This window comes from Solanum dulcamara, chromosome 12 (genome assembly GCF_947179165.1).
Source record: "Solanum dulcamara chromosome 12, daSolDulc1.2, whole genome shotgun sequence".
NCBI classification, from domain to species: Eukaryota; Viridiplantae; Streptophyta; class Magnoliopsida; order Solanales; family Solanaceae; genus Solanum; species Solanum dulcamara.
The window spans coordinates 63,361,015-63,384,740 of record NC_077248.1 but is presented as its reverse complement, the minus strand read 5'-3'; the positions used below and the strand labels follow the sequence as shown (position 1 = coordinate 63,384,740).

At 31.8% G+C, this 23,726-nt stretch overlaps 3 protein-coding genes across 6 annotated transcripts; 1 reads left to right on the top strand and 2 right to left on the bottom strand.

Moving 5' to 3' along the window:
• The first annotated feature begins 5,236 nt into the window (after window positions 1–5,236).
• On the top strand, window positions 5,237–6,490 carry LOC129877626 (ethylene-responsive transcription factor 4-like). The gene has a single exon (XM_055953150.1). The coding sequence runs from the start codon at window positions 5,442–5,444 to the stop codon at window positions 6,159–6,161; it is 720 nt and encodes a 239-aa protein (XP_055809125.1). The 5' UTR covers window positions 5,237–5,441; the 3' UTR covers window positions 6,162–6,490.
• An 8,357-nt stretch (window positions 6,491–14,847) lies between these two features.
• Window positions 14,848–17,429, bottom strand: LOC129876461 (protein NUCLEAR FUSION DEFECTIVE 6, mitochondrial-like). 4 transcript variants are annotated; one of them, XR_008763378.1, is made up of 4 exons: window positions 17,190–17,429; window positions 16,868–16,992; window positions 16,170–16,246; window positions 15,883–16,072 (listed from the first exon to the last, which is right to left on the bottom strand). XR_008763378.1 is itself a non-coding variant. In XM_055951908.1 (3 exons), exons 1-3 carry the CDS (start codon window positions 17,339–17,341, stop codon window positions 15,104–15,106), a joined length of 297 nt encoding a protein of 98 aa, XP_055807883.1. In that variant the 5' UTR covers window positions 17,342–17,429; the 3' UTR covers window positions 14,848–15,103. The 4 variants fall into 4 exon arrangements, 3 of the variants coding, with proteins under 3 accessions (XP_055807883.1, XP_055807885.1, XP_055807886.1); XM_055951908.1 differs by lacking the exons at window positions 15,883–16,072; window positions 16,170–16,246 and adding an exon at window positions 14,848–15,123; XM_055951910.1 differs by lacking the exon at window positions 16,170–16,246.
• A 4,114-nt stretch (window positions 17,430–21,543) lies between these two features.
• On the bottom strand, window positions 21,544–22,363 carry LOC129875835 (uncharacterized). The gene is made up of 2 exons (XM_055951061.1): window positions 21,977–22,363; window positions 21,544–21,759 (listed from the first exon to the last, which is right to left on the bottom strand). Exons 1-2 carry the CDS (start codon window positions 22,361–22,363, stop codon window positions 21,544–21,546), a joined length of 603 nt encoding a protein of 200 aa, XP_055807036.1.
• Between the last annotated feature and the right edge of the window lie 1,363 nt (window positions 22,364–23,726).

Genomic DNA, 23,726 nt, shown 5'->3' with positions numbered 1-23,726 from the left:
ATTAAATCAGAATTAGACTCACTTGCTAAACGTGAGGTTTTGGACCTGTAGTCCAAACTCCCTGAAGGTGTAAACCAGTTGGATATAAATGGGTTTTTGTGCGAAAACGGAATGAGAGAAATGAAATTATAAGATACAAGGCATGCCTTGTTGCACAAGGATTCTCTCAAAGACCCGAGGTCAACTATGAAAAACATATTCACCTGTTATGGATGGAATAACATTTTGATATTTCATCAGTCTAGCTATACATAAAAATCTTGAAATACATCTAATGAATGTAGTTACAACTTACCTTTATGGTTCACTTGATAATGAAATTTACATGAAAATCCCATAAGGATTAAAATTGCCTGAAGCATGTACTAAACCTCGAGAGATGTACTTAATGAAATTGCAAAGATCAGGGCGCATGTGGTATAATCGCCTTAGTGAGTACTTGATAAATTATGGTTATATAAATGGTGTCATTTGCCCATGTATTTTTATTACAAAAATAAAATCAGAATTTGTTATACTCGCCATTTATGTTGATGACATAAATCTCATTAGAACCCCTGAAGAGGTTCAAAAGGCGATTGAGTATCTAAAGAAAGAATTTGAGATGAAAGATCTTGAAAAGACAAAACTTTGTCTAGGTCTGCAAATTGAACATTTAGCAGAAGGGATCTTTGTCTACCAATCCGCCTACATTGAGAAAATCTTAAAATGATTTTATATGGACAAAGCACATTCATTAAGTACTCCAATGGTTGTTCGATCACTTGAAGTGGAAAAAGATCTACTTCGACCTCTAGAAGAGGATGAAGAACTTCTTGGTCCTGAAGTACCATATCTCAGTGCTATTGGTGCACTTATGTACCTTGTTAACACAACCAGGCCTGATATAACATCCATTAAGTACTCCAATGGTTGTTCGATCACTTGAAGTGGAAAAAGATCCACTTCGACCTCCAGAAGAAGATGAAGAACTTCTTGGTCCTGAAGTACGATATCTCATTGCTATTGGTGTACTTATATACCTTGCTAACGCAATCAGGCCTGATATAATATTTTTTTTAATTTGCTGGCAAGGTATAGTTCATCCCCAATGCGAAGGCATTGAAACGGTATCAAACATATTTTGCGATAACTTAAGGGTACCATTAATATGGATTTGTTTTATACCAACAAAGGTTGTGTAGATCTTATTGATTGTGCAGATGTAGGTTATTTGTCAGACCCACATAAATTTCGATCTTAGATAGGCTATCTATTTACACACGGAGGAACTGCTATATCATGGCGATCTACAAAGCAGTTTATTATTGTTACTTCTTCAAATCATGCCGAAATAGTAGCAATTCATGAAGCAAGTAGAGAATGTGTGTGGTTGAGATCGATGATACAGATCATTAAAGAAAGATGTGGCTTAGAAAATAATGTCAAAGTAACCACAATTATATTCGAAGACAATGCCGCGTGCATAACTCAATCGAAAGGTGGCTTCATAAAAGAAAACAGAACAAAACATATTTCACCAAAATTATTCTTCACACATGATCTTTGGAAGAATGGTGATATTGATGTACAACAAGTTCGTTCGAGTGATAATCTTGCCGATTTATTCACAAAGGCATTACCAATATCAACTTTTGAGAAGCTAAGATAAAAAATTGGAATACGTCGTTTCCAAAATATCAAATGAAGTTTTCATCAGGGGGAGTAAAATACGTGCTGCACTCTTTTTTTTTAACCAAGGTTTTGTCCCACTGGATTTTCCTGGTAAGATTTTTAATGAGGCAGCAATCAAGGCGTATTGCCAGATGTGTGCACTCTTTTTTCTTCATTAGACTTTTTCCCTCTGTATTTTTTCTAATAAAGTTTTAACGAGGCACAATATCTATGGGAATTCAGAATAACTATGTATATTATTTGTTGTAAAAAAATAATAATATTTTTTTACGCCTTGACATCCAAGGGGGAATATTACGCAAATGAATGTCCATTTGGGCAAGTTGCCCACCTTTTCTTACCTATATAATGCCAACTTCGGCAACGAAAATGGAGAGACATACAAAAACACAAATTCAATGCTTTTTTCTCTTTTGATCCTTTTTTTCTTTACTCTCTCCTTCTTATTGTTATCAAGTTAGTTTATTTTATAACAAAATCATGTTAGTTAAGAAATCAATAAATACTATTTCAAATAGTTTATTAAATTATTTACATTTCAAAAATTATAATTAAAAAGATGGATTATAAAAGTGTAGTTGGAAAAAACATATTGTATTAATTGTTATCTTGAATTTTAAAAACGATATTTATTTTGAAATAATTTTTTTTCAAAGATAAAATTATATTAGAACAGAGAGAATAAATAACCAAATATGCATTGTGTCAAATCTCTTCATTCTTAATTATCTTCTGACGCGGCGTGCCAGACTGTGCATTATAAATCTTAATGGGTCAATATCAGCCGATCGAATCTTGTGGCTCTATAAATTAATTAATACTTGTACGACTAATTAAATATATTGCCAATTTGGCCTCCATTTTACGTAACCAACAATTGTACTATATCCTTACTACCATACAAACCATACATTACTTTTGCTTTTTCCATCTTTATCTTAGTCGGACTTTTATCATCAACCTCTCATATCTTCTTATTACGACATTTCTGAACTATTTCATAGTAGCCTCTCACAAACCACTTTCATTTTAACATGGTGAGCAGAAAGAGGAATACAATTAACTACGAAGTCAATCAACACCAATCAAATCAAAGACTTTTAAGCTAATTTAAAATCAGCGCTAGAATCCACCATATTCACACAAAATAATATGAACTCGGAACAATCCATCCAAGGACGTTCAACATGATCGAATAATAGAAAATAACATTTTCATTTAATCTCATTTAATTAGCCACAATTTTAAATCATATCTCAATTATGATTTTATTTTTTATATATGTGTGTGTGGTGACACGCGTTGAATTGAGCGCGTGTGTAGAGAATAGCCATAAAGAAACAATAATAAATGTATCGTAATAAAAATAAAATCCTGCTGGTTTTGGAGAGAACTATGGGCGGTCTTGCCGGCTTTCGGTAAGTAATAATCCACAGACACGCCTACATATTCCTTCTACAATATCGTGTCGAATTATCATTGGCTAACCTAGTGGACCCCATGTTGATTAAAAAATGATGTGGGATCCAAACAACCTATTCAGTAAAATCCAACTATGCAAGATCTGAAAGAGTAGAGTGTATATTATCTTTACCACTATTTCATACAAATAAAAATATTATTTTTAAAATACTCTCGATTCAAAAATATATCAAATTCAAATAAAGATCGAAGAAAACATAGTCATTAATAAAAACCTGGCAAAATACTAACAAATATCAAAATAATAATATGATAATGGAAAGCACAATAAAGTGGGGTCCCAAACACACCATTAAGAAAAAACGGATCCATTACCACGCGGCGGAATAGCTGAAGAACTAGCCGACAAACCCGGTTCGACCGGATTTGTCACCGTTTTCCCTACACTTTCCTTACTGTTGACCATCTGACACTTGTACGTTATCTTGTGTATTTATGTCTGAATTATTTTTAATTTGTTTTTTCCTTTTCTTAGTGTCTTTGGATATTCTCATCGTCTCCTGCTTCCTAGTATCTTCTAATCTAAATAAATAAATAAATTATATTATCAATATCATAAAAAAGAAGAAGGTAATTAAAGTTAAAACCAAAAAATTATAAATTAGCTTTTTATAATGTGTTTTTTTGGTCAACTAAAAAAAAAGAGTGTCATATAAATTTATTAATTATAAACACTAATAAATTTTGTACTTTCTCTATTTCATATAAATTAAATTTTTAGAATTTTTTTTCATAGTTCAAAATAAGTGAATTGTTTAAAATTTAATAACTGTTTAAACTTTTTTCCATTTTTATCCTTCATTTACATAGTCGAGGTGATAAGTTTAAGAAAATTAATTGCTTATATTTATGATTTTTAATTTAAATTATTTCTATTTTCAAGAATAATTTAACAATTACTAAAAGGGTAAAAGTGAAAGGTAAAGTTCAATTTATGTCCTAAACTTTTTTTTAATAAGTATGTATTACCTCACAAATTCAGTTAATATGAATTATAGAGTTATTGATTGTGCGTTAACCTATAATATTAATTAGTACTCCTTCAATTTATTTTTATTTGTTAAATTTTGATTTGAAATATCTATTAAAAAATAATTATTAATATAATAAATTACCATTTTATCCTATTAATTGATAGGTCTCAAATTTTTCATTAGAGATTCTTATGAAGTTCTACATTTTGTAAATATATTAATTCTCTAAATAAATTGAGGGTATAATAGATTTTAAAAAAATATATTTTTCTTAATTTGTCAAAAATAATTAAAAAATATAAATCAAATTAAAAATATTTAATAAGTAAAAAGAAACAGAATGGGTATCTTAAAACTCTATATAAAAATAGTAGCATGTATAATTATCATAAATGGGTAGGGTAAGTTGTTCACTTGCATTTATGGATAATTGAAGTTTAGTCTTTGTAACGTACATTTCAAGAATCCATTTCCCCCTTAATATTTAATTTGATAACTATTTTCCTTTGACTCCACATTTATTTCCTGTAAATACATTTGTTTATTAAAATACCGACAAATACCCTTATGTAATTTTCACCAAACAAAATTACTTCCACCGTTTTTTTTTTAATTATCAAAATTTTGACTTAGTACACTTATTAAATTTATAAATGAATTGATCATTTAAGATTTTAAGAAATTCTACATATTCCAAAGATATTAACTCTTTCAATAAATTAAAGATATAATAGATAAAAAAATTATACTTTTTTAATTTTTCAAATTTAATGAATAAAAAAATCAAATTAAGAAATTTTTGATAATTAAAAAAAAAAAAAAGGAGTACCAAAATACTACAAAATGTATATGTACTTCCCACGTATAACCAAAAAAATAAAAAATAGAAAAACTCTGCCGCCATCAACAACACAAATGTCACGTAACTGAACAGGCCCCACATACGGAAGCAAAAAAAGGGCCCCACAAAAAACCCATGGGGCGGCTATTTCTTTTTTTTTTTAATTATTTTCATTTTACGTGTGATATTCACGTTCGATTATATTTGACAATTTTATATTTAACGAGATTCAAATCCAAAATTTATTATTATTAATGAAAGAGTAATTACTATTATCACGGAACATTACGAGTCCTGTTAGTGGAATCGGCTATTTCTCATTAGTCAAAAATACCCTTATAGCCTACTATTGACTCTGTCCCCCCACTCTTTTTTCCTATATAATCTCCCTTGCCCTTTTCTTAATTTTCTCTATTCCCATACACACAAACACACCCTCTTTGTTCCAATCGAATTTTAGTCTTTCTAGTATGGCGCCCAAGGAAAAAATTGGTGCAGCGGCTGTGGGGAAAGTGAACGGAATTTCGAAAGAGGTGCATTATAGAGGCGTTAGAAAGAGGCCTTGGGGGAGATATGCGGCGGAGATAAGAGATCCGGGTAAAAAAAGCCGGGTTTGGCTTGGTACTTTTGACACCGCCGAAGACGCCGCGAAAGCTTATGATTCCGCGGCCAGGGGATTCCGCGGTGCTAAAGCCAAAACTAATTTCCCTCAATTAGAAGAAAAAGAGGAGAATCTCAATAATTGTAAGATTAACAATGAAATTAACAATCGGAGTCCGAGTCAGAGCAGTACCGTTGAGTCGTCGAGCCGGGATGGATTATCGCCGGCGGTTATGGTTGATTCATCATCGCCGTTAGATCTCAGTGGGTTTAGATACCAGCTGAAACAAACCAATCCATTCCGTTATTCTCCAATTTCCGGCGGAGGATTCACCGGTGATGTTCCGGCGGTGAATCATATGCATTATCTGGAAGCTCTTGCACGCGCCGGAGTTATAAATCTAGAAAAAAATCATCAAAGGAAGACAGTGGATTTTCTCGGCGGACACGGCGGCGGTAGTGGTGGTGGTGGGTTTCAGAGTGAATCCGATTCATCATCGGTTATTGATTTTATGGGTGTCGACGTGAAACCAACCGCCGCCGCCGGTCTAAATCTGGACCTCAACTTTCCTCCGCCGGAAAACATGTGAAATCGCCGACGTCGATCGGAGTTATTTTTTCGAAACATTTCTGTTTCATTTTTATTTAGTGCAATTTCCTTTTTAATGTTTTCTATTTAAACAGAAAAGGGAAAGGCAAAAAAAAAGAGTATATAGAATTAGGTGATAGTAAACGGAAATCTGCCGTCGCCGTCGCCGGCGAAGATTGATTACCGCCGATGTCAATATCAAGAAGGCTGATCTATTATAAACTTTTTTTTGCAACAGGAAAAAAAAAATCTATTTGATTTTTGCTTAATACTGTTGTTTCAATGATCATCCTATAATATTATTAATATACATTTTTGCCGGTTTTTTCAGCTGAATTTTTGTTTTTACTATTCGTTTTTTTCTTTTCGGGACTGGTCGGAATCGGAGGAGCAGGGAGGCGGCGGGTGAGGACCGCTAAGACAGATTTGTGGTACACGTGTGGCACGTGTGGTTCATTAGAGTACGGACATGGCAGATACAGTTTTTTTTTTTTTGGAGTAATAATGAGGTTGTGCCACGTGTTTTGTTGTCTTGTCTGTTTCACTTTTTGGTTTATCTTTACAATCTAGATAACAGAATATGGTTAAAGAAAATTTGTATAATAAATCTATAACTTGTTTGAAAATTATGAGTCATTGGGTAATGGGTATTACTCCTTTTTTTCAAAATAAGGTTTTTTTTTTTAAAAAAAAAAAATGGGCAAATATCAAAATAAGTGAATTTTTTTTTCATAATGGGCAAATATGCAAGCATACATTTCATGTTTTGATTAAGTAAATAACAATGAAATTTCTCAAATATCATGCTAGATTTTCGTAAGAAGGTTGTCATTCATTTAACGAGAAATAAAAAGAAATATTAAAAATTTGAGTGGGCTGAAACAACTATTTTCGAAATAACATTAAGAAAAGCAACGACGGAAGTGGAAGAGTTAGAGTTAAAAAGAAAATTTCTCACTTTTTTTTCCATTTAAAATCATGATTGAGACTTTCATTTCATACGGCTCTTAAGTGATAAAAGTAAAAAAAAAATCATATTTCAAAATAAGTGAATAGTTCAAAGTTCAAGAAAATTGTTGATTTTTTTTAAATATATTTTCCCCTCATTATATTTTTTAATAGTTAATTGTTCATATTTATGACATTACTTTGAATTATTTTTATTTTTAACAATGGTTTAAAAATAATTAAAAGGATAAAAATGAAAATATTCAATTTATGTCTTTTTAATTAATAGGTGTATATTATCTCAATGATTCACTTATTTTGAAATAAAATGAGTATTAATGTATATACTTTCTAAAAATGTTAAAATCTATAATTTGACAAATTAAAATAATACTAAAAGGCAAATTTGGAATTTGGCACGCGCTTACAGTGTAATGTTAGCTGTCTGTTGGTGGATCCCCGACATAAATAGTGGTCTTAAGCAGAAGAATCTCTTTTTAAGTAAGCAAACAAGTAATTAAAGCTTATCCTTAAAACAGCGCTAATTAACGTAAATCAGATCAAATTCAATACAGAGTCATGAACCAAATGTGAAACCAAAAAAAAAAAAAGAGGTGAGGATAGCAGACATGGAAAGGCCCCACACGTAGAGACGGACATAAATGAATTGTGGTGTAATAATGAAATTGTTTAATTCTTAATTAAATATATTGAATTTAAATTTTGAATATAATTTTTTTATTTATTTAGAGTGCCACTTTTCAATGGGCTCATTTTGTTGTCCAAGGCCGTCCACAAGATTCTCCTCCGTTTCTCCACTTGATTTTCAATTTTAGTATTTTATTCTATTTATTTATATTTATTATTTTAAAAAGTTTTATCAAAAAAATTAAAATAGGAAGAAGTAAGCAAACGTGTATATATAATTTTAATTATATATAAATAATATAATTTTTTTATCAAAGGATATTTAGATAAATTACAGAATCTCTATTATTTTTTTATATTTAGATACATCACTTTACACGATTTATTAATTGGATACGTCACTTTACGTGATGTATCGAAACATAAGATACATCACTTTATGTGATGTGTTAGAACGTTGTGTGATGTATTTGAAACCTAGACGTGATGTATCGAGACGTTCAAGGATGTATTCGAAACAGATACACGATGAATTGGGGCATTTTTAGGATGTATTCGGATTCCATCAAATTTAAAAGATTTTTGTAATTTGAAAAGAGAATAGCAATAAGATGTAATTATGTTTTAACACTATTTGATTTGTGTAATTCCTGCTATTCATTTCAAAAACAAGTACAATAATAAATATTAAATATAATTTCATAAGTAGGCTCTAAAAATGATAAGATACACCCATCAAAGAGAAATATTCGAATTGTTTTAAAAACAAGTGTTCGAAAAAATTACGTAGCTCTTTCTCTCTTAATTGGACAACTAGTTTTCTTGAAATATAAGACATGTTAGATATTCAAAAAGGGAGCAAGGAGGTAGAGAGTCTATCTATCTATATATGTGTCTTACTATCATAATTCAATATTAAAATTAATAATGAAGAAATTTTCTTTTGAAAATTTATAATATTTATAGTTTTTTTAAAAAAAAATAAAAAGATTAATTTTATTTTAATTTTATAATTTAACAAGTAATTTAAAACATATTTTTAGTAATATGAATAGTAATACAAAAAGGTGAGTAATAATTGTATAGATACTTGGCTACATAAGGCTAATAACAGTCATCAAAATTATGACAATTCTTTAATGATAAAGATATATGATAATCACACTGATTTAATTATTATTTTTTTGGCCTAACACACTGATTTAAATTCCAGTGCAATTGTCAATTAGCAATTGGGAAGGACCACAAACTTTTTAAAAAGACACTTTAAATGTTAAAAAATCAATTACTTGCTATAAATGTTATTCGAAAGAATAGTTGTCATTCTTTGATATTTTTCGAATAATTAGAAGAATGGATATTAGAGGAAGCTATTTGAAGTCAGCAAAAGTAGAATGACCTCATTCAAATTGGTCCCCATTTGTTTCATTAAAATAAAGTAATATAGTCTCTGTTCAATTTTACTTGTTTATTTTATCTTTTACCATAATATTCATGTAACTAATTGATATATCGTCTTAGGTCTTCAAAAATAATTTAGCGTATAAATAATTAATGTTAAAAGTAAAATACAATAATAACAATCCAGTGTAATTCCATAAATAAAATTTGAATAGAGTATGATGTACGCAAATCTTACCCCTTAATCAAATTTAAAGTTTCAAAATATTATTAATAAAATACACCTTTAATTAAAATTTCTTAAGGAATATATCAAGTCAATATAGTCAAGTAATTTTGTAAAACTTTAAAAGTTATTTATTAATTTGATTTTTTCTTTGACACGAGTAATGATTGTTGAGACATCTTAAAAAATATTCTCTTTGTTTCTTTTTAGTTGTTATGTTGTGCTTTCGAGAGTCAATTTGACTCATTTTTAAAGTTAAGTTAGATTATATTAATTTATATATTTTTTAAAAAATTAGATATTCAAAAACTATACGAAAAGTACTATAAATTGCAATTTTTTTCATATAAATATGATGAAAAAATATATCATAAAATGTTAATCAAAATTTTTATCGTTAGACTCTAAAAAGAAAATCATGATAATTAAAAAAGAAAAAAGGAGTATGTGATGAGTTTTATTAGAGTAAGAGAAATTTTAAAAGCGATAATTATTGTCCTTTTAATTTTCTAAAATAATAGGAGTAATTATCTTGGATCAAATTTACTGGGTTAAAAGAACTTTACCTTTTGAGAGGAGAATATTTTTTTAGAGTGAGCAAAGTTACAAAGCTTAGAGAATAATTAACACGGATTGATGAGAAAAAAAGGGCATTGAAATTGATGGGTCAGCAAAAGTAGGAAACATTGTCCAAAGAAAAACAAATTGATAAAAAATAATATTAGAGTGGCTTTTACTATAAAGTTTTTTAAAAGGCTAAGCTTACGTTACAATTCTTCCTCTTTTTTTAATTTTATTTTTAATTTTACAAAACTCAAGGACTTAATTGGTTTTTGAAGTGTAAAATTGTAATTGAAAAGTATAAATAAAAATAATAAAAATATTTTATCAAAGAGTCTGTGATCGAATGATAGAATTGTTCAAAGTTATAGAAAATTACCTCGATTCCATTTCACATAACAACTTTTTTTATTATGTATATTTCTGAAAAATCGACCGACATGATCGATTGTCCCTCAATTTTGTTGAATTCGAGGAACCAAAATCCGCTGCTGCTGCTTGTCGGACCAATATACTCATTCTATTAATTGATTTTGACCCTCGTTTTTTCGGACAATTTTAGTAGTGTTTGCCCTTATTTTAGGATGTTGTGTGTATTGTATTTTGATTATCACACTATTTTGTTGTTGCTAATATATTTTTTTTGTTTGTAGATTTGCACTGTCTTTCTTATTAACAGTTATGCCTTCTTCATTGTATCTTACTCTTCTTTTATTTGCATTTGATCAACTTGAATTGAGGATCTTTCGAAAAAAATATCTCCTATCTCTTTGAATTAATAGTGAAATCTGCCTACACCTTACCTTTTTTATTTAAGTATGTTGTTGTCGTCGTTGTTGTTGCCCTTACTTTGGAGACGTCATTGTTTTGATCCCAACATGCTTATTATTTAATATTATCCTTAAATAGTGAAAGTACATGAAAATAAAAATAGGAAATTTGAGGGGAAATCTGGTACTAGAACGTGGATGAATATAATAATAGTAATAAAAAGTTATTGAGATTCTGCTGGAAAATATTTATCTGACCAATTCAACACATAATGATTGTTATAAAAGACTTTTAAATATTACTAGTAAAAATAAAATAATCTTAACAAGAAAAATGCTTGACTAACCTATTATGGAAAGCCGCCCTATATATTCTTCCTATTTTTTTCCATATGCATTTTACACCTAATCAAACATTATTTTAACTAATTACTCCCTTGTCCTTGATATTTTTCTTTTTAGTCGGTCTAATTAGAAAATAAGGAATAATTAGAAGATAAGAAATAAACACAATAACATTTTCAGTATAACCCCACAAGCAAAGTCGGAAGATGATAGAGTGAATATAAACTTTATCTTAATTACCTCGTGAAGGTAGAGAGGTTGTTTAAAAAAAAACCTCATCATTCAAGTACAACAAATTAAAATAGTTATGAAAAAAAAAATATGATAGTGAGGAAACATGTCAATTAATAAGAAAAGCAGTACATAAATTGAGAAAATAAATAACATTTCGTAAAAAGCACTATAAATTAAAATAATTAACAACTTAAAATATTTAAAAGACATATAAAAAGTTTGATTGATTCTCATAATTCTGTTGCTGCCACATAAACTGGGAAAGAGGAAGTAACATATGTTATTTAAAAACTCTATAAAAAGTACTATAAATCACAATAATTAATAATTTAAAATATTTAAAAAACATATAAAAATTCGACTGACTTTCGAAATTTCGTGAGTGTCGCATAAATTGGGATAGAGTAAGTAACATATATTATTTAAAAATAACGTAAAAAGCAGTATAAATCACAATAATTAACAAAATATGAACAATTTGATTGACTCTAGAAATTTTATCAGTGCCACATAAATTGAGACAGCGGGCGTAACATATATTATTTAAAAATTACATAAAAAATACTATATAAATTACAATAATGAATAATTTAAAATATTTATAAATCATATTAAAATATGTTAAATTAAAGACTTATAAATGAAGGGGGAGAAAGAAAAAATATTATCCAAAATGATGGGACAACAAATTAGTAGTAAATAAATTCCACTCAACTTACAAATTTCACCCAGATATGTTGACTCATAAAACGCATTTGTTAATGCGATTTACTATGTGCATTGAATAATTTTGATTCATTTTGAGAGTAAGCTCAATATAGTTCCTTAAATATGTACTAAATAATTTATCTTTAAAATTTGTCAAAAGTTAATATTTTTAATCTTCGACAAATATTTAACAATTTATGTTTAAAAGCATGAAGTCCTTAAATATGTTGTTTGAACTTTTGCCCTTTATTAAAAAACTAAGCTTTAAACAAAATCGTATTTTTAATATTTTCTTCGACTATTATACCATTATTAAATGATATTAAATATTGACTATAATAAATATAACAAAAATTAAATGGAGAATATTTTTCTTATTATGATTAAATTTCTACATAAAAAATCTTTTTTCAATTAAAATAGACTTTATAAACAAAAAAAATAATTTAAAAACTTTCAAAATAATAACCAAAAAAAAGTTTAAAATACATTCAAAAAATAGGCAAAAAGATTCCCCCAAAAAAAAACAGGCCAAAAAATAGTTTAAAAAGGCGTCCAAAAAATGAGCAAAAAAGTTCTAAAAAAATAGTATTTTACTTAAATCCCATAGTGAAAAAGCCAATTACAATTTACCCTGATTTTTTTTGATAATTACCCAAATTCCCTCTTTTTTCCAGATTTCTGATACATACGAATGACGCTGATATATCGCGATTTGATACATAAGTCCTTTTCATGATACATCACTAGTTGATACAAATCAAACATTGTAATAACAATAAAACCTATGAATCAGCTTATAACATCTAATATATCATCAACACAATAAAAATAGCAGTAAAACTTAAGTTTTACTGATACATTTTGTGTTTGGTTTGTATCAACTAACGACGTATCATGAAAAAGACTTATGTATCAAATCGCGATGTATCAACATCATTCTTATGTATCAAAAGAGGGATTTTTGAAATTTTTACAAATTATAGAAAATAATTGAAAATATAGGAATATAAGGTGTGTAATTTGGTAATTTTTTCAAAAAATAAGCCAAAAAGTCTAAAAAATAGGCCCCAAAAAATGGTCCAAAAAAGTCCAATTTTTTTTTTTTAAAAATTTCTGATCTAAAAAATAAAAACTTTCAAGCTTTGTGCCAACTGTCTATCTCGAACAATCTCTCTATCTCATCAGGGCTGTGTATCAATCGGTTTGATTTGGTTTTGAAGTTTATCGATTTGACTTATCGATTACCAATTTGTAGATATGCTAAACTGTTATAGAACCATTAAAATATTGGCTTATCGATTATTAATTTATAGGTTATTGATCGTAATCAGTTTGGTTATTGAAAATTACTTAGAAACAAGGTGATAAACCAAATAAACCACGCACATGAGTTGATAGATTGCATTTTGCTCAAAGACAAATATTATCACACATTAGAATAACTGAAAGTTTTTTCCAGGTTGGATCATACAAGATGCTAATGATGCTTTTAAACTATATGATTTGTTGATGCAATAATACAAGGTGTTAAGTTTTGAAAAAAAAAAGATTTTATTTTCTAGTTTGCACCAACTTTTCAAACAGTATTACACATCAATCCCCTCTCTAATTCTAAAAATTAACATGTAGTTCTTGCTTAGATTATTTTGTAGGTATACAGAAAATATAATCAACTAAATGCTATTTATGGGTAGAATTATGTTTATTAATTTGACATATTCACTTAATTTCTTTCTTAAGCATACACGACAATTACTGTTCAGGGGGTCGATTGGTTGTTGAGTAAAGTTATGCAAGCATTAGTAATAGTAATATATGAATTAAATTATTAGGTATTAATAATGTCAAAATTAATTATCTAAATATTAGTAATGTGAATTTTAATTATGCATTTCAACCCCATGAGGAGTCAGTCAATGCACGATGAGGAACTACCAACCGGTAACCAATTGATTAGTTATTTATGTAGAGATTAAATATGCAAGATTTAGTTATTCACACCTTCCATTATCTATTCTGTATACAATAATACTTGTATGAAGTATAATCAATGTATGTTTTATGTGGGAAGAAAAAAATCCAATAGGTGTAGACTTTTGTAAATGTCTTATTGTGACAAAATCTTTGCATATATACTATATCATCCAAAGACATTTCTTGTTACTTGTTTTTGATGACAAAGAAACCCACAGCCCTATTCTTTGGGGGTGCACAGGGTAAAATTCCTACTTTTATGCAATAGCTTACAAATTATACAGGAGAGGTAAGCCATACTAGGCAAGTCCGGTGCGATGAGCTCGACCCAGAAGGCAAACCTCTTGCTTTTGCTTGCAAGGGGTTTCGAACTTGAGACCTCCAACATGGAAGTCCCAAGCCCAAACAACTGGGCCACCCCGAAGGGTACATTTCTTGTTACTTTGGCTGTATATTTTTTGGTGATATTGTTTAAGCAACATAAACAGAGATGCAATACATAATTGAGCCAAGGCCTAAGGGTAAGGGTTGCTAGCACAAGGTAGGGGTAAGGCTACATACACATTGCCTTCCTCAAACCTTACTTGTGGGACTACTCAGAGTATGTTGTCGTTGTCGTTGTATGTTAGGGTTGAGTAATACAGTACACATTGGATTGTGGTGACATCTTTCAACTTAAAATGAAGTTGACTTGATGGAAGCCAGAACCACTATCATTTATCGCAACACTACATGTTTAAGAGGGTCTACGAGGCTACCTGTCGATTAAATCCTCATTGAAGATGCCGAGTCTGCAAATTTTGTTGTCAATGAAGAAAACAACCTATCTTTGGTTGAGTTAATGGAGTGGTTCAAGTCTACAAGCACAATGAGCTAAGAAGTCATTCAACAAGTAAATACTTGGGAGTAATAAAATAACTCTCAAGTAGGATATCCAGAATTCAGTGAAGGGGGTTCAGCATCTAACAAATCACAAAAGTAGTCATTTAAAACAAAAATCAAATGACAGTTACAGGGAAAAAAACATATGTTTCTTCTTTGGAGCACCTACTGTACCCTACGTTCAGATATTCTCTTAGTTCGTAGACTGCATGGTGAAACTTTGCTTGAACCTTCTGACATTCATCATAAATCATCGTTGCAATCTGATTGAATACCAAGTATTAGAATGAATCTAAGCATGATTTAATCAGCACGAACTACAATGAGAAAGGCCAAATGATACATGATAAGTTTCAGTCCCTAGATTAACCAATTCACTGATACTTGGGTTTATTTACGGAATTAATTCCTTAACAATCATGTAGCCACATGATTCACAAAATCTACAGGAAGAATTACTTTGCGATCAATCTAATCAGACAAGTACAGAAAAATCACAACAAATGCATCAAGCAAAGTCTGCAGTCAATCTGAGAGTGCATAAATATGTAGTTCGAGGATGATATTGTTCCCTATGTTGGAATTGTTCCCATTTCATCAGGTTCACAGTTTACTAATGGAGGTTCAAACTCAGAACTATAGTACTCGGCAGAAGTTGAAATCTTATGTTATTTTGGCCCTCTCTTTATGGTCTCTGTAAGTTGATATACCAGCACTTCAACTTGTACAAGAACTTCTCTTTTTAACTTCGGTTGTCCAACAACAGAACAAGCATACAAGTTTAAGAGAATACCAAATAAAATCCGCACCCCTCCCTCCCCAGCAAAAAGAGAAAATAATTGGGACAGGAGAAAAAAATTGTGCTTTTAGGGGATTATCTTTCATCTCAATGCCACTCAATGTGTCTACAATTCTATGGATTAAAAGAACTTAAATGGATACAAGAAATAAAGACACAACAATCTTTTTAGAAGTGACTAAATACATATCATAAGGGACATAATTAGAAGTATCCAGAACAATTCCAGGAAACTAAAATATGTAATATATTGCTTTATCTAAAACTACGATTGTGACAAAATGTGATAAAAGGCACTGGCGTCAAGTCAAGGACATGTTCTCATTCAGTACTCTAATATTATTCTCTTAGACCACTTGGACATAAACTTCACTCGAACTCTTTTGACATTCATCATACATCATCATTGCAATCTGATTAAATACCAAGTATTAGAGCATCGCTTACATCTTAACAACAAGTATTGGAAAGGAAAAGTCTATATGCTAAGCAACTTTTGGTCTGAGATACAATCTGATTTAGTTTTCCTGAGGCTTATTATGGAATTAACTCATCAACAATCAATATCAGCTGCATGATTCACAAATCTGCAAGAAATACATATTGATGCATCAATCTACAATAAGGCAGACGCAACAAATACACCAATTGCATATTCTAAGGCTCAACAACATGTCAACATATGTTGATATCTCGGTGATGAACATATCACTCTTTCTGTCAACTGAACCTATAAGCATGAGGGATTCGGTACAAATTGATTAAGATTTGAAGTGTCTAATAGAAAACAACATCGGGTGAGATGTCTAAATGAAAAGTGATGACAACTTTAGTTTTCTGTCTATGTATTTGTCCTAAAATCTTTTCTTCTCGAAGCATTTACCTTTGTACTTTTATGCGAGGGAATACCGACATGGGGTTCATCAACCACTCAATGCTCAAACAAATGCAAACATTTCATACTCCTAAACGCGGCCCTTGCAGTCCACTCAAAGGCTAAAGTACAGAAGCAGAGAAGAGAAACAAAGCTAAATATAAGCTTAATACCCAAACAAGTAAAAGTTTACATAGCACAATGTTTTAGAAACTTAGAGCAAATGTAAATTCTTCATAGTAAGGACATTGATGAACATTTTATACGCATAAATCGTGCACTAATTATGGCAATGGCTCCACACAATAATTCTTTCAAAAAGAAGTAAATTTACCTTCAAGAGTCCAACCATAGCTTCGAGGAGTGGCAGATAGCATCGAATTCAGCAATGCTGAGGCCGTAGCAGTATGATATGGAAACATTGTTTCAACTCTTACACAGCTCAATTCAACAGGTGACCTACAAAATAGAAAGAAAAACTCTACCTGTATCAATATAAATAATCGCAAAATTGGTAAAACAAAATATTAATTTTTCATATATATATATATGTGTGCATATTATCAATAGGGATCAATATGATATGTAAGAAATTAAGGGTAAATACTGAAATTATTGCTGAAAATGCATTAAAAAAAGGGTTCTGGCAAATTGACCTGAAAATGCGAGCGGTGAGTGGTTTCTGTGGAGGGATACGAAAAGGGGAGGGGGAGACCTTCGTCTTGGAGCCGGAGGCAAGTCTGACGGCGGATGTTCGGCCGGAGGTAGTGGCGGAGCGGAGGAGGGACCTGGCGGTGATGGTGGCCATGCTTGCTGAGGCTAATGGCAGAGGAAAAGGGCTTTGTTGGGGGGTTTTAGGTTCTGATATTTGGGGTTTATCTCTTTTTTTTTATGTTCAAAATTAAATTAAATGAAGTCAAATAGAGTTGTAGTTTTTGTACAGTTATTAGTAAATTATTTTTATATATAAGTAATTTTAAAATAATGGAGTAATAAATTACAACAACAACAACCCAGTGAAATCCCACATCGTGGGGTCTGGGGAGGGTAAAGTGTACGTAGACCTGACTCCTACCAATGTAGGACGGCTGTTTCCGAAAGACCCTCGGCTCAATAGAAGCATAAGAAAAAAAGGTCAGACAAGAATATTAAAAGTAGGAAAGTAGATAACGGAAGAGTTCCAAACAATAGTATAATCAAAGCACCAAAAAACAGTAGATATCGTCAAATAATAGCATAAATACCATAAATAACATAAGATAACATAACATACATAACATAAATAACATAAATCAGAGTACAAGAAATCATAGTGCGTTAATACGCCTATGTACTAGCCTTCTACCCTGATATGTGTCCTCCACACCCTCCTATTTAAGGTCATGTCCTCGGTAAGTCGTAAATGCGCCATGTCCTGTCTGATCACCTCTCCCCAATATTTCTTCGGTCTACCCCTACCTCTTCTGAAACCATCCATGGCCAACCTCTCACATCTCCGCACTGGTGCCTCTGGGACTCTCCTCTTCACATGCCCAAACCATCTCAGTCGCGTTTCACGCATCTTGTCTTCCACCGGGGCCACTCCTACCTTGTCTCGAATAGCCTCATTTCTAATTCTGTCGCTCCTGGTATGCCCACACATCCATCTCAACATTCTCATCTCGGCAACTTTCATCTTTTGCACGTGTGAGACCTTAACTGGCCAACACTCCGCCCCATATAACATAGCTGGTCTAACCAACACTTTGTAGAACTTGCCCTTAAGTCGTGGTGGCACCTTCTTGTCACATAACACACCAGAGGCGAGCCTCCATTTCATCCATCCTGCCCCAATACGATGTGTGACATCCTCGTCGATCTCCCCACTGCCTTGCATGATAGAACCAAGGTACTTAAAACTACTTCTCTTTTGGATGGCTTGGTCCCCGAGCCTAACTTCCGCGCCAACCTCTTGAGGAGTCTCACTGAACTGACACTTTAGGTACTCTGTCTTGGTCCTACTCAACTTAAACCCTTTAGACTCCAAGGTGCGTCTCCAATCTTCCAGCCTAGCGTTAACTCCGCTATGAGTCTCATCAATGAGGACTATGTCGTCCGCAAAAAGCATACACCATGGCACCTCACCTTGAATTTATCGCGTCAATACATCCATCACTAAGGCAAATAGAAACGGACTAAGAGCTGATCCTTGATGCAACCCCATCACAACTGGAAAGTGTTCTGAATCCCCTCCTACTGTCCTTACCCTGGTTTTGGCACCCTCGTACATGTCCTTGATCACCCTTATGTACGCTACAGGTACACCTTTAGCCTCCAAACATCTCCATAGTATCTCTCGTGGGACTTTATCGTAGGCCTTTTCTAAGTCGATGAATACCATATGCAAGTCTCTCTTCCTCTCCCTATATTGCTCCATTAGTCTCCTCATAAGATGGATGGCTTCTGTAGTTGAGCGTCCCGACATAAATCCAAACTGATTCTCTGAAATAGACACGCCTCTCCTCACCCTCATCTCCACCACTCTTTCCCACACTTTCATAGTATGGCTTAGAAGCTTGATACCTCTATAGTTGTCGCAACTGTGGCTATCCCCCTTGTTTTTGTATAGAGGGATCATGATGCTCGACCTCCATTCTATGGGCATCGTTGCCGTCGTAAAGATGACATTAAATAACCTAGTCAGCCATTCCAAACCTACCGAGCCCGCACTCTTCCAAAATTCTCCAGGGATCTCGTCAGGTCCGGTCGCTCTTCCCCAGCGCATCCTACGAACGACCTCTTTAACCTCATCGCCCGTAATACTCATACAACCTCCAATATCGTGACTACTTTCTGTATGTTCCAGATCTCCCAACACAATTTCTCTGTCCCCTTTGTCATTCAAAAGTTTATGAAAGTATGACTGCCATCTTTGTTTGATAAGGGTCTCCTCTACCAACACTTTTCCGTGTTCGTCTTTAATGCACTTCACTTGATCCACATCTCGTGCCCTTCTCTCCCGGGCACGAGATGTGGATCAAGTGAAGATATGATTATTTTCTTCTTATTGAAATTATGGGTAGACTAGCTAAAATTTGATGGAATTGGAGTGTCTTCTTGGAATCACTAAGGAAGCTGTAAAGGATTCAATATTGTATGCGATCCACCACTTGAGAAGCAAAAAATTTGTTAGTGTAGGTGAATTGCATGCATGAATAGTGGCTTAATATCAACACCGACAACAGAAGCTCGGGAACTAGTGGTATGAAGCACAAGCCATTTTGTTAAAAATGATCCAAACCATCACCACAACAACAATATATTCAATGTAATTTCATTTTATGGGGTCTAAAAGTGTATAGATTATGCAGATATTACTCCCGACTTGGAATAAAAAAGTTGTTTCAGATAGATCCTTAGCTCAAAGAAGATCAATCCAAAGTAGTACGAAAAAAAGAAACGAATGTGAGAAGTCATAATAAAATACTACAAAAAGAATGACAAATCATTTTGAGCAGTAGTTACAATAAATAATACGATAATAGAAGTACAAGAAATAACAAATATTAATAGAAATTTAAGGACAAGAAACTACATGAGTAATGCTACGATTATTAGTAAAGGGCAGTCCGGTGCACTAAAGGTCCCGCTATGCACAGGGTCCAGGGAAGGGCCCGACCACAAAGGTCTAATGTACGTAGCCTTACCTTGCATTTCTGTCAGAGGCTGTTTCCAAGGCTTGAACCTGTGACCTTCTGGTCACATGACAACAACTTTACCAGTTATTCCAAAGCTCCCCTTCAATGCAATGACTACTAGTACGGAAGGATAAACGAGATAATACTCTACTATATATATACCTACTAACCTTTTACCTTAATTTGTGGCCATCACAACCCCCTATCTGCGATCATGTCCTGGGTAAGATGAAATTATATGATGTCATGTTTAATCACCTTTACTCAATACTTTTCTGATCAACCTCTAGAGTCTAGCCCTCCGAAAACCATCCATAATCAACTTCTCACACCTCCGCATTAAGGCATTCGTGGATCTCCTCTTTACATGTCCAAACTATCTTAGTCTCGTTTCCTGCATCTTGTCCTCCATCGAAGTCACACCCACCTTGTCCCATATATCTTCATATCTTTTGGATATATAATTTTGGTAAAAAATTAAACTATTATCTTATTTATCTTCTTATTTGAAATAAAATTACATGAATAAAAATCACAAAAACATATGATTTGTACATTCCAATATTTGATAAAATCAAATTTAATAACAAAGCGCTGTAGCTCAGTCGTAGGTTCGACCCCTACCTGGCACGTTCCTTATACACTTAATTGTGTTTTCAATTAATTTTGTTTATTAGGTGCATTATATTTCAATTTATGTTAATCAAATTTAACTTTATTTAATTAGTGTTTTGTACACAATTTACTACAGATTAGCAAGTAAATAGTACTAAGATTGGAAGTTCACTTAATTTGTCCCTTCATTCCGTTTGAATCGTCTTTTTAGCTCTTTTCATGCTCGTTAAAAAACTATATATACATCTATACCATATCGTAGAGTCAATTGGAATATCCCAGAAAACTTGATCATAGTCAATTCTAGGGGACACAAACAAATCTATGAATAAATTCGTAAAGCTAATTAATATTGAATTTAAGTTTGTGTGCGATTTAACTTGATATAGCGAGTTGTTACTTTATTTTTCAAGTTATCATAGTCATTGATAATATATATATATATATATATATTTTCCCACTAGCATTAAGTTTGCAAGTTAATTACCATTTTAACTAAATTATCACTTAATATAAAATTTATCTGAAATTATCAAATAAGTTATCTGATTACGTAAACATCATTTATATCCGCGATACATAGAACTTAAAAACACATTAACATTTTACCCACTAATGCACAAGTCAAAACTGAAAATGAAACACTAATATATAATGATTGGAACTCAAGACATGTAACATGTTACACACTTAATTTAAAATTATTGAGAAAAAAAGTTCAAGGCATGTGCTCTTCATCTTGGAACTCTTCTTCATTCTCATAGTTCACAAAGTTATTGTAGTTGTTGTTGCTTAACTCATTGTTAGCAACATAGAAGTTTGCAAATTCTCTTGAATTTTCATATGTGTTGGGACTTTGTTCTTGATGGTTGTTGATGTAGTAGTATTCGTGGTTGTCTCCATTTAGGGATGGCTCGATGGAACTGATCGTGACCTAAATCCAAATTATAATAAGAGGCCTTAAACTTACTTCATAAAACTCATATACTAATGAAACAGAGAAAAGACTTATTTTTTGATATATGTATCAATAAAACGAGACAAAAAGAGAAACTAATTTCGGAAAAAATTGAGTTGAAGTTGATAAATGAAATCGAGTGAGGAAAAACCACGATTGAAAATATTGAGCTTTTTGACTTTAATGGCCTTACCTTAGAGCCAGCCCTGTCGGCATTGTGATATTGGTAGTTGTTGTTGTTGTCGTCATTATTGTCATACGTATTGTCACCTCTATAATAGTGGTTGTAAGTGTTGCCACTAATATAATACTCATTATTATTATTATTATTATTATTATTGTCGTTGTCATAAGTATTGTCACCTCTGTAATAGTGGTCGTCAGAACTACCACTATTATAGCGATGACTGTTATTATTGTTGTTGTCGTCATCAGTATTATCCCGAGGGACAGTAACATAAGCCACAGGGTTGTAATTTTTGCGAAGGTACTTGTTGTTAGGAATAAGGTTAGTATTGGGGGTAGGGGTAGAAGGTGGCAATTGACCATAAACACCATAGGCATTTTCATTTTCAGGCATGAAATTTGGTTCTTGATCATTGTTTTGAGTTACTACTACTTTTGTCTCTTTTTCAATATGACCATTGTTGTTGGTGGGGATTTTGTTAAAGAATTGGGTGTCTCTGGCATGGATTTGGCATGAAGATAAGAGAGTAATTAAGTGGAAGAAGAAGGATAAGTGATTGGAAAAGAATTCCATGGAAAATGGATGTGTAAGAGAAAGAAATGATGTCAATGAGTTGTATATGTTGGTAACTCTAAATGGTCACTCTCTCTTTATATAGAAACTCAAAAAATGGTCAGTAATAGTAACTTTTTAAATTTTCTTAGTACTTTAGTTTCCTTTCATCCTTTCTTTTGTTTTTGGGTGTTTTGAATTTGGGGGTTGGGGGAGGGGAGGGGGGGGGGGGGAGTGATTAATTTAGAAGTGACAAAATTAGCTCATGATTCGTTTAACTCGTTTAGATTTGGGTTAGTCCATCCTAATTCAATCTATTTCTGCTCATTAAAAAATGAGTTGATATGTAGTTCAATTGATCTATGAGAAATCTTATCAAATATTATTAATTTTTTTTATTTGATATGTTATATATATCCATAATATAATAAAGGGATTTTTTTTATTAGATATTAAATATTATAAAAGAACAGATAAAGAAATTAGAACTTAGTAAGAATTGGGTGAGATGAGTTATGACCGGCTTTTTAGCCATTTCAATCCAAGTAATTTTTGGGCGGATCAATAACCGATTCATTTATTAACTCAGTCATTTTGACCCGATCAAATTCATCACAATCTGCCTATTTGACACCCCTTGTAATTATGACCTCTCTTTGAAATTTTATTCACTGGTAATATAAAGATTAAGTAACTTGTTTATGTAATCATTTGGATACTGTATTTGAAGTTTAATATACATTTTGCCAATAGAGTCACAAGTATCTAACATATTCAAATCTAACAGTTTTCCACAAGGTTGTGACGAAACATATAACTTTTGTACACAAATCTTTCCATTTTCTAAGTCGATCCGATTCATTCGTTTGTTGAGTTATTTACTCGATTGCAAACATTTTTGAAACACTGCTAATAAAGGAACAAGTCGTCAATTTTAAAAGAATTTATTGTCGACTCTTTCAAATACAAATCTATCTGATTCATAAGGAAAGAACTTTAATTAGCATCTCAATTTCTCTCTTTTATTCAAAGTTCAAAGCATTCTTTTATGGGAAAGGAACATGAGATGAAGGGTTAGTTTGTCTTCATGCAAGGGTGTGGCATGGTTGAATCAGACTTTTTTGTTGCATGCCATGTTCTTAAGAGCTACAAAAAGTTATGATTTAATATATTTGGAAACAGATGTGGATTTAAGATTTTAATT

Coding starts and splice junctions, on each gene's coding strand:
- LOC129877626 (XM_055953150.1), top strand. CDS start 5,442: ATGGCGCCCAAGGAAAAAATTGGTGCAGCGGCTGTGGGGAAAGTGAAC.
- LOC129876461 (XM_055951908.1), bottom strand. CDS start 17,341: ATGGCCACCATCACCGCCAGGTCCCTCCTCCGCTCCGCCACTACCTCC. Junction 16,993..17,189: donor CTCACCGCTCGCATTTTCAG/GTCAATTTGCCA, acceptor TCTATTTTGTAG/GTCACCTGTTGAATTGAGCT. Junction 15,124..16,867: donor CTATGGTTGGACTCTTGAAG/GTAAATTTACTT, acceptor GTATTCAATCAG/ATTGCAACGATGATTTATGA.
- LOC129875835 (XM_055951061.1), bottom strand. CDS start 22,363: ATGCCTGAAAATGAAAATGCCTATGGTGTTTATGGTCAATTGCCACCT. Junction 21,760..21,976: donor CCGACAGGGCTGGCTCTAAG/GTAAGGCCATTA, acceptor ATTTGGATTTAG/GTCACGATCAGTTCCATCGA.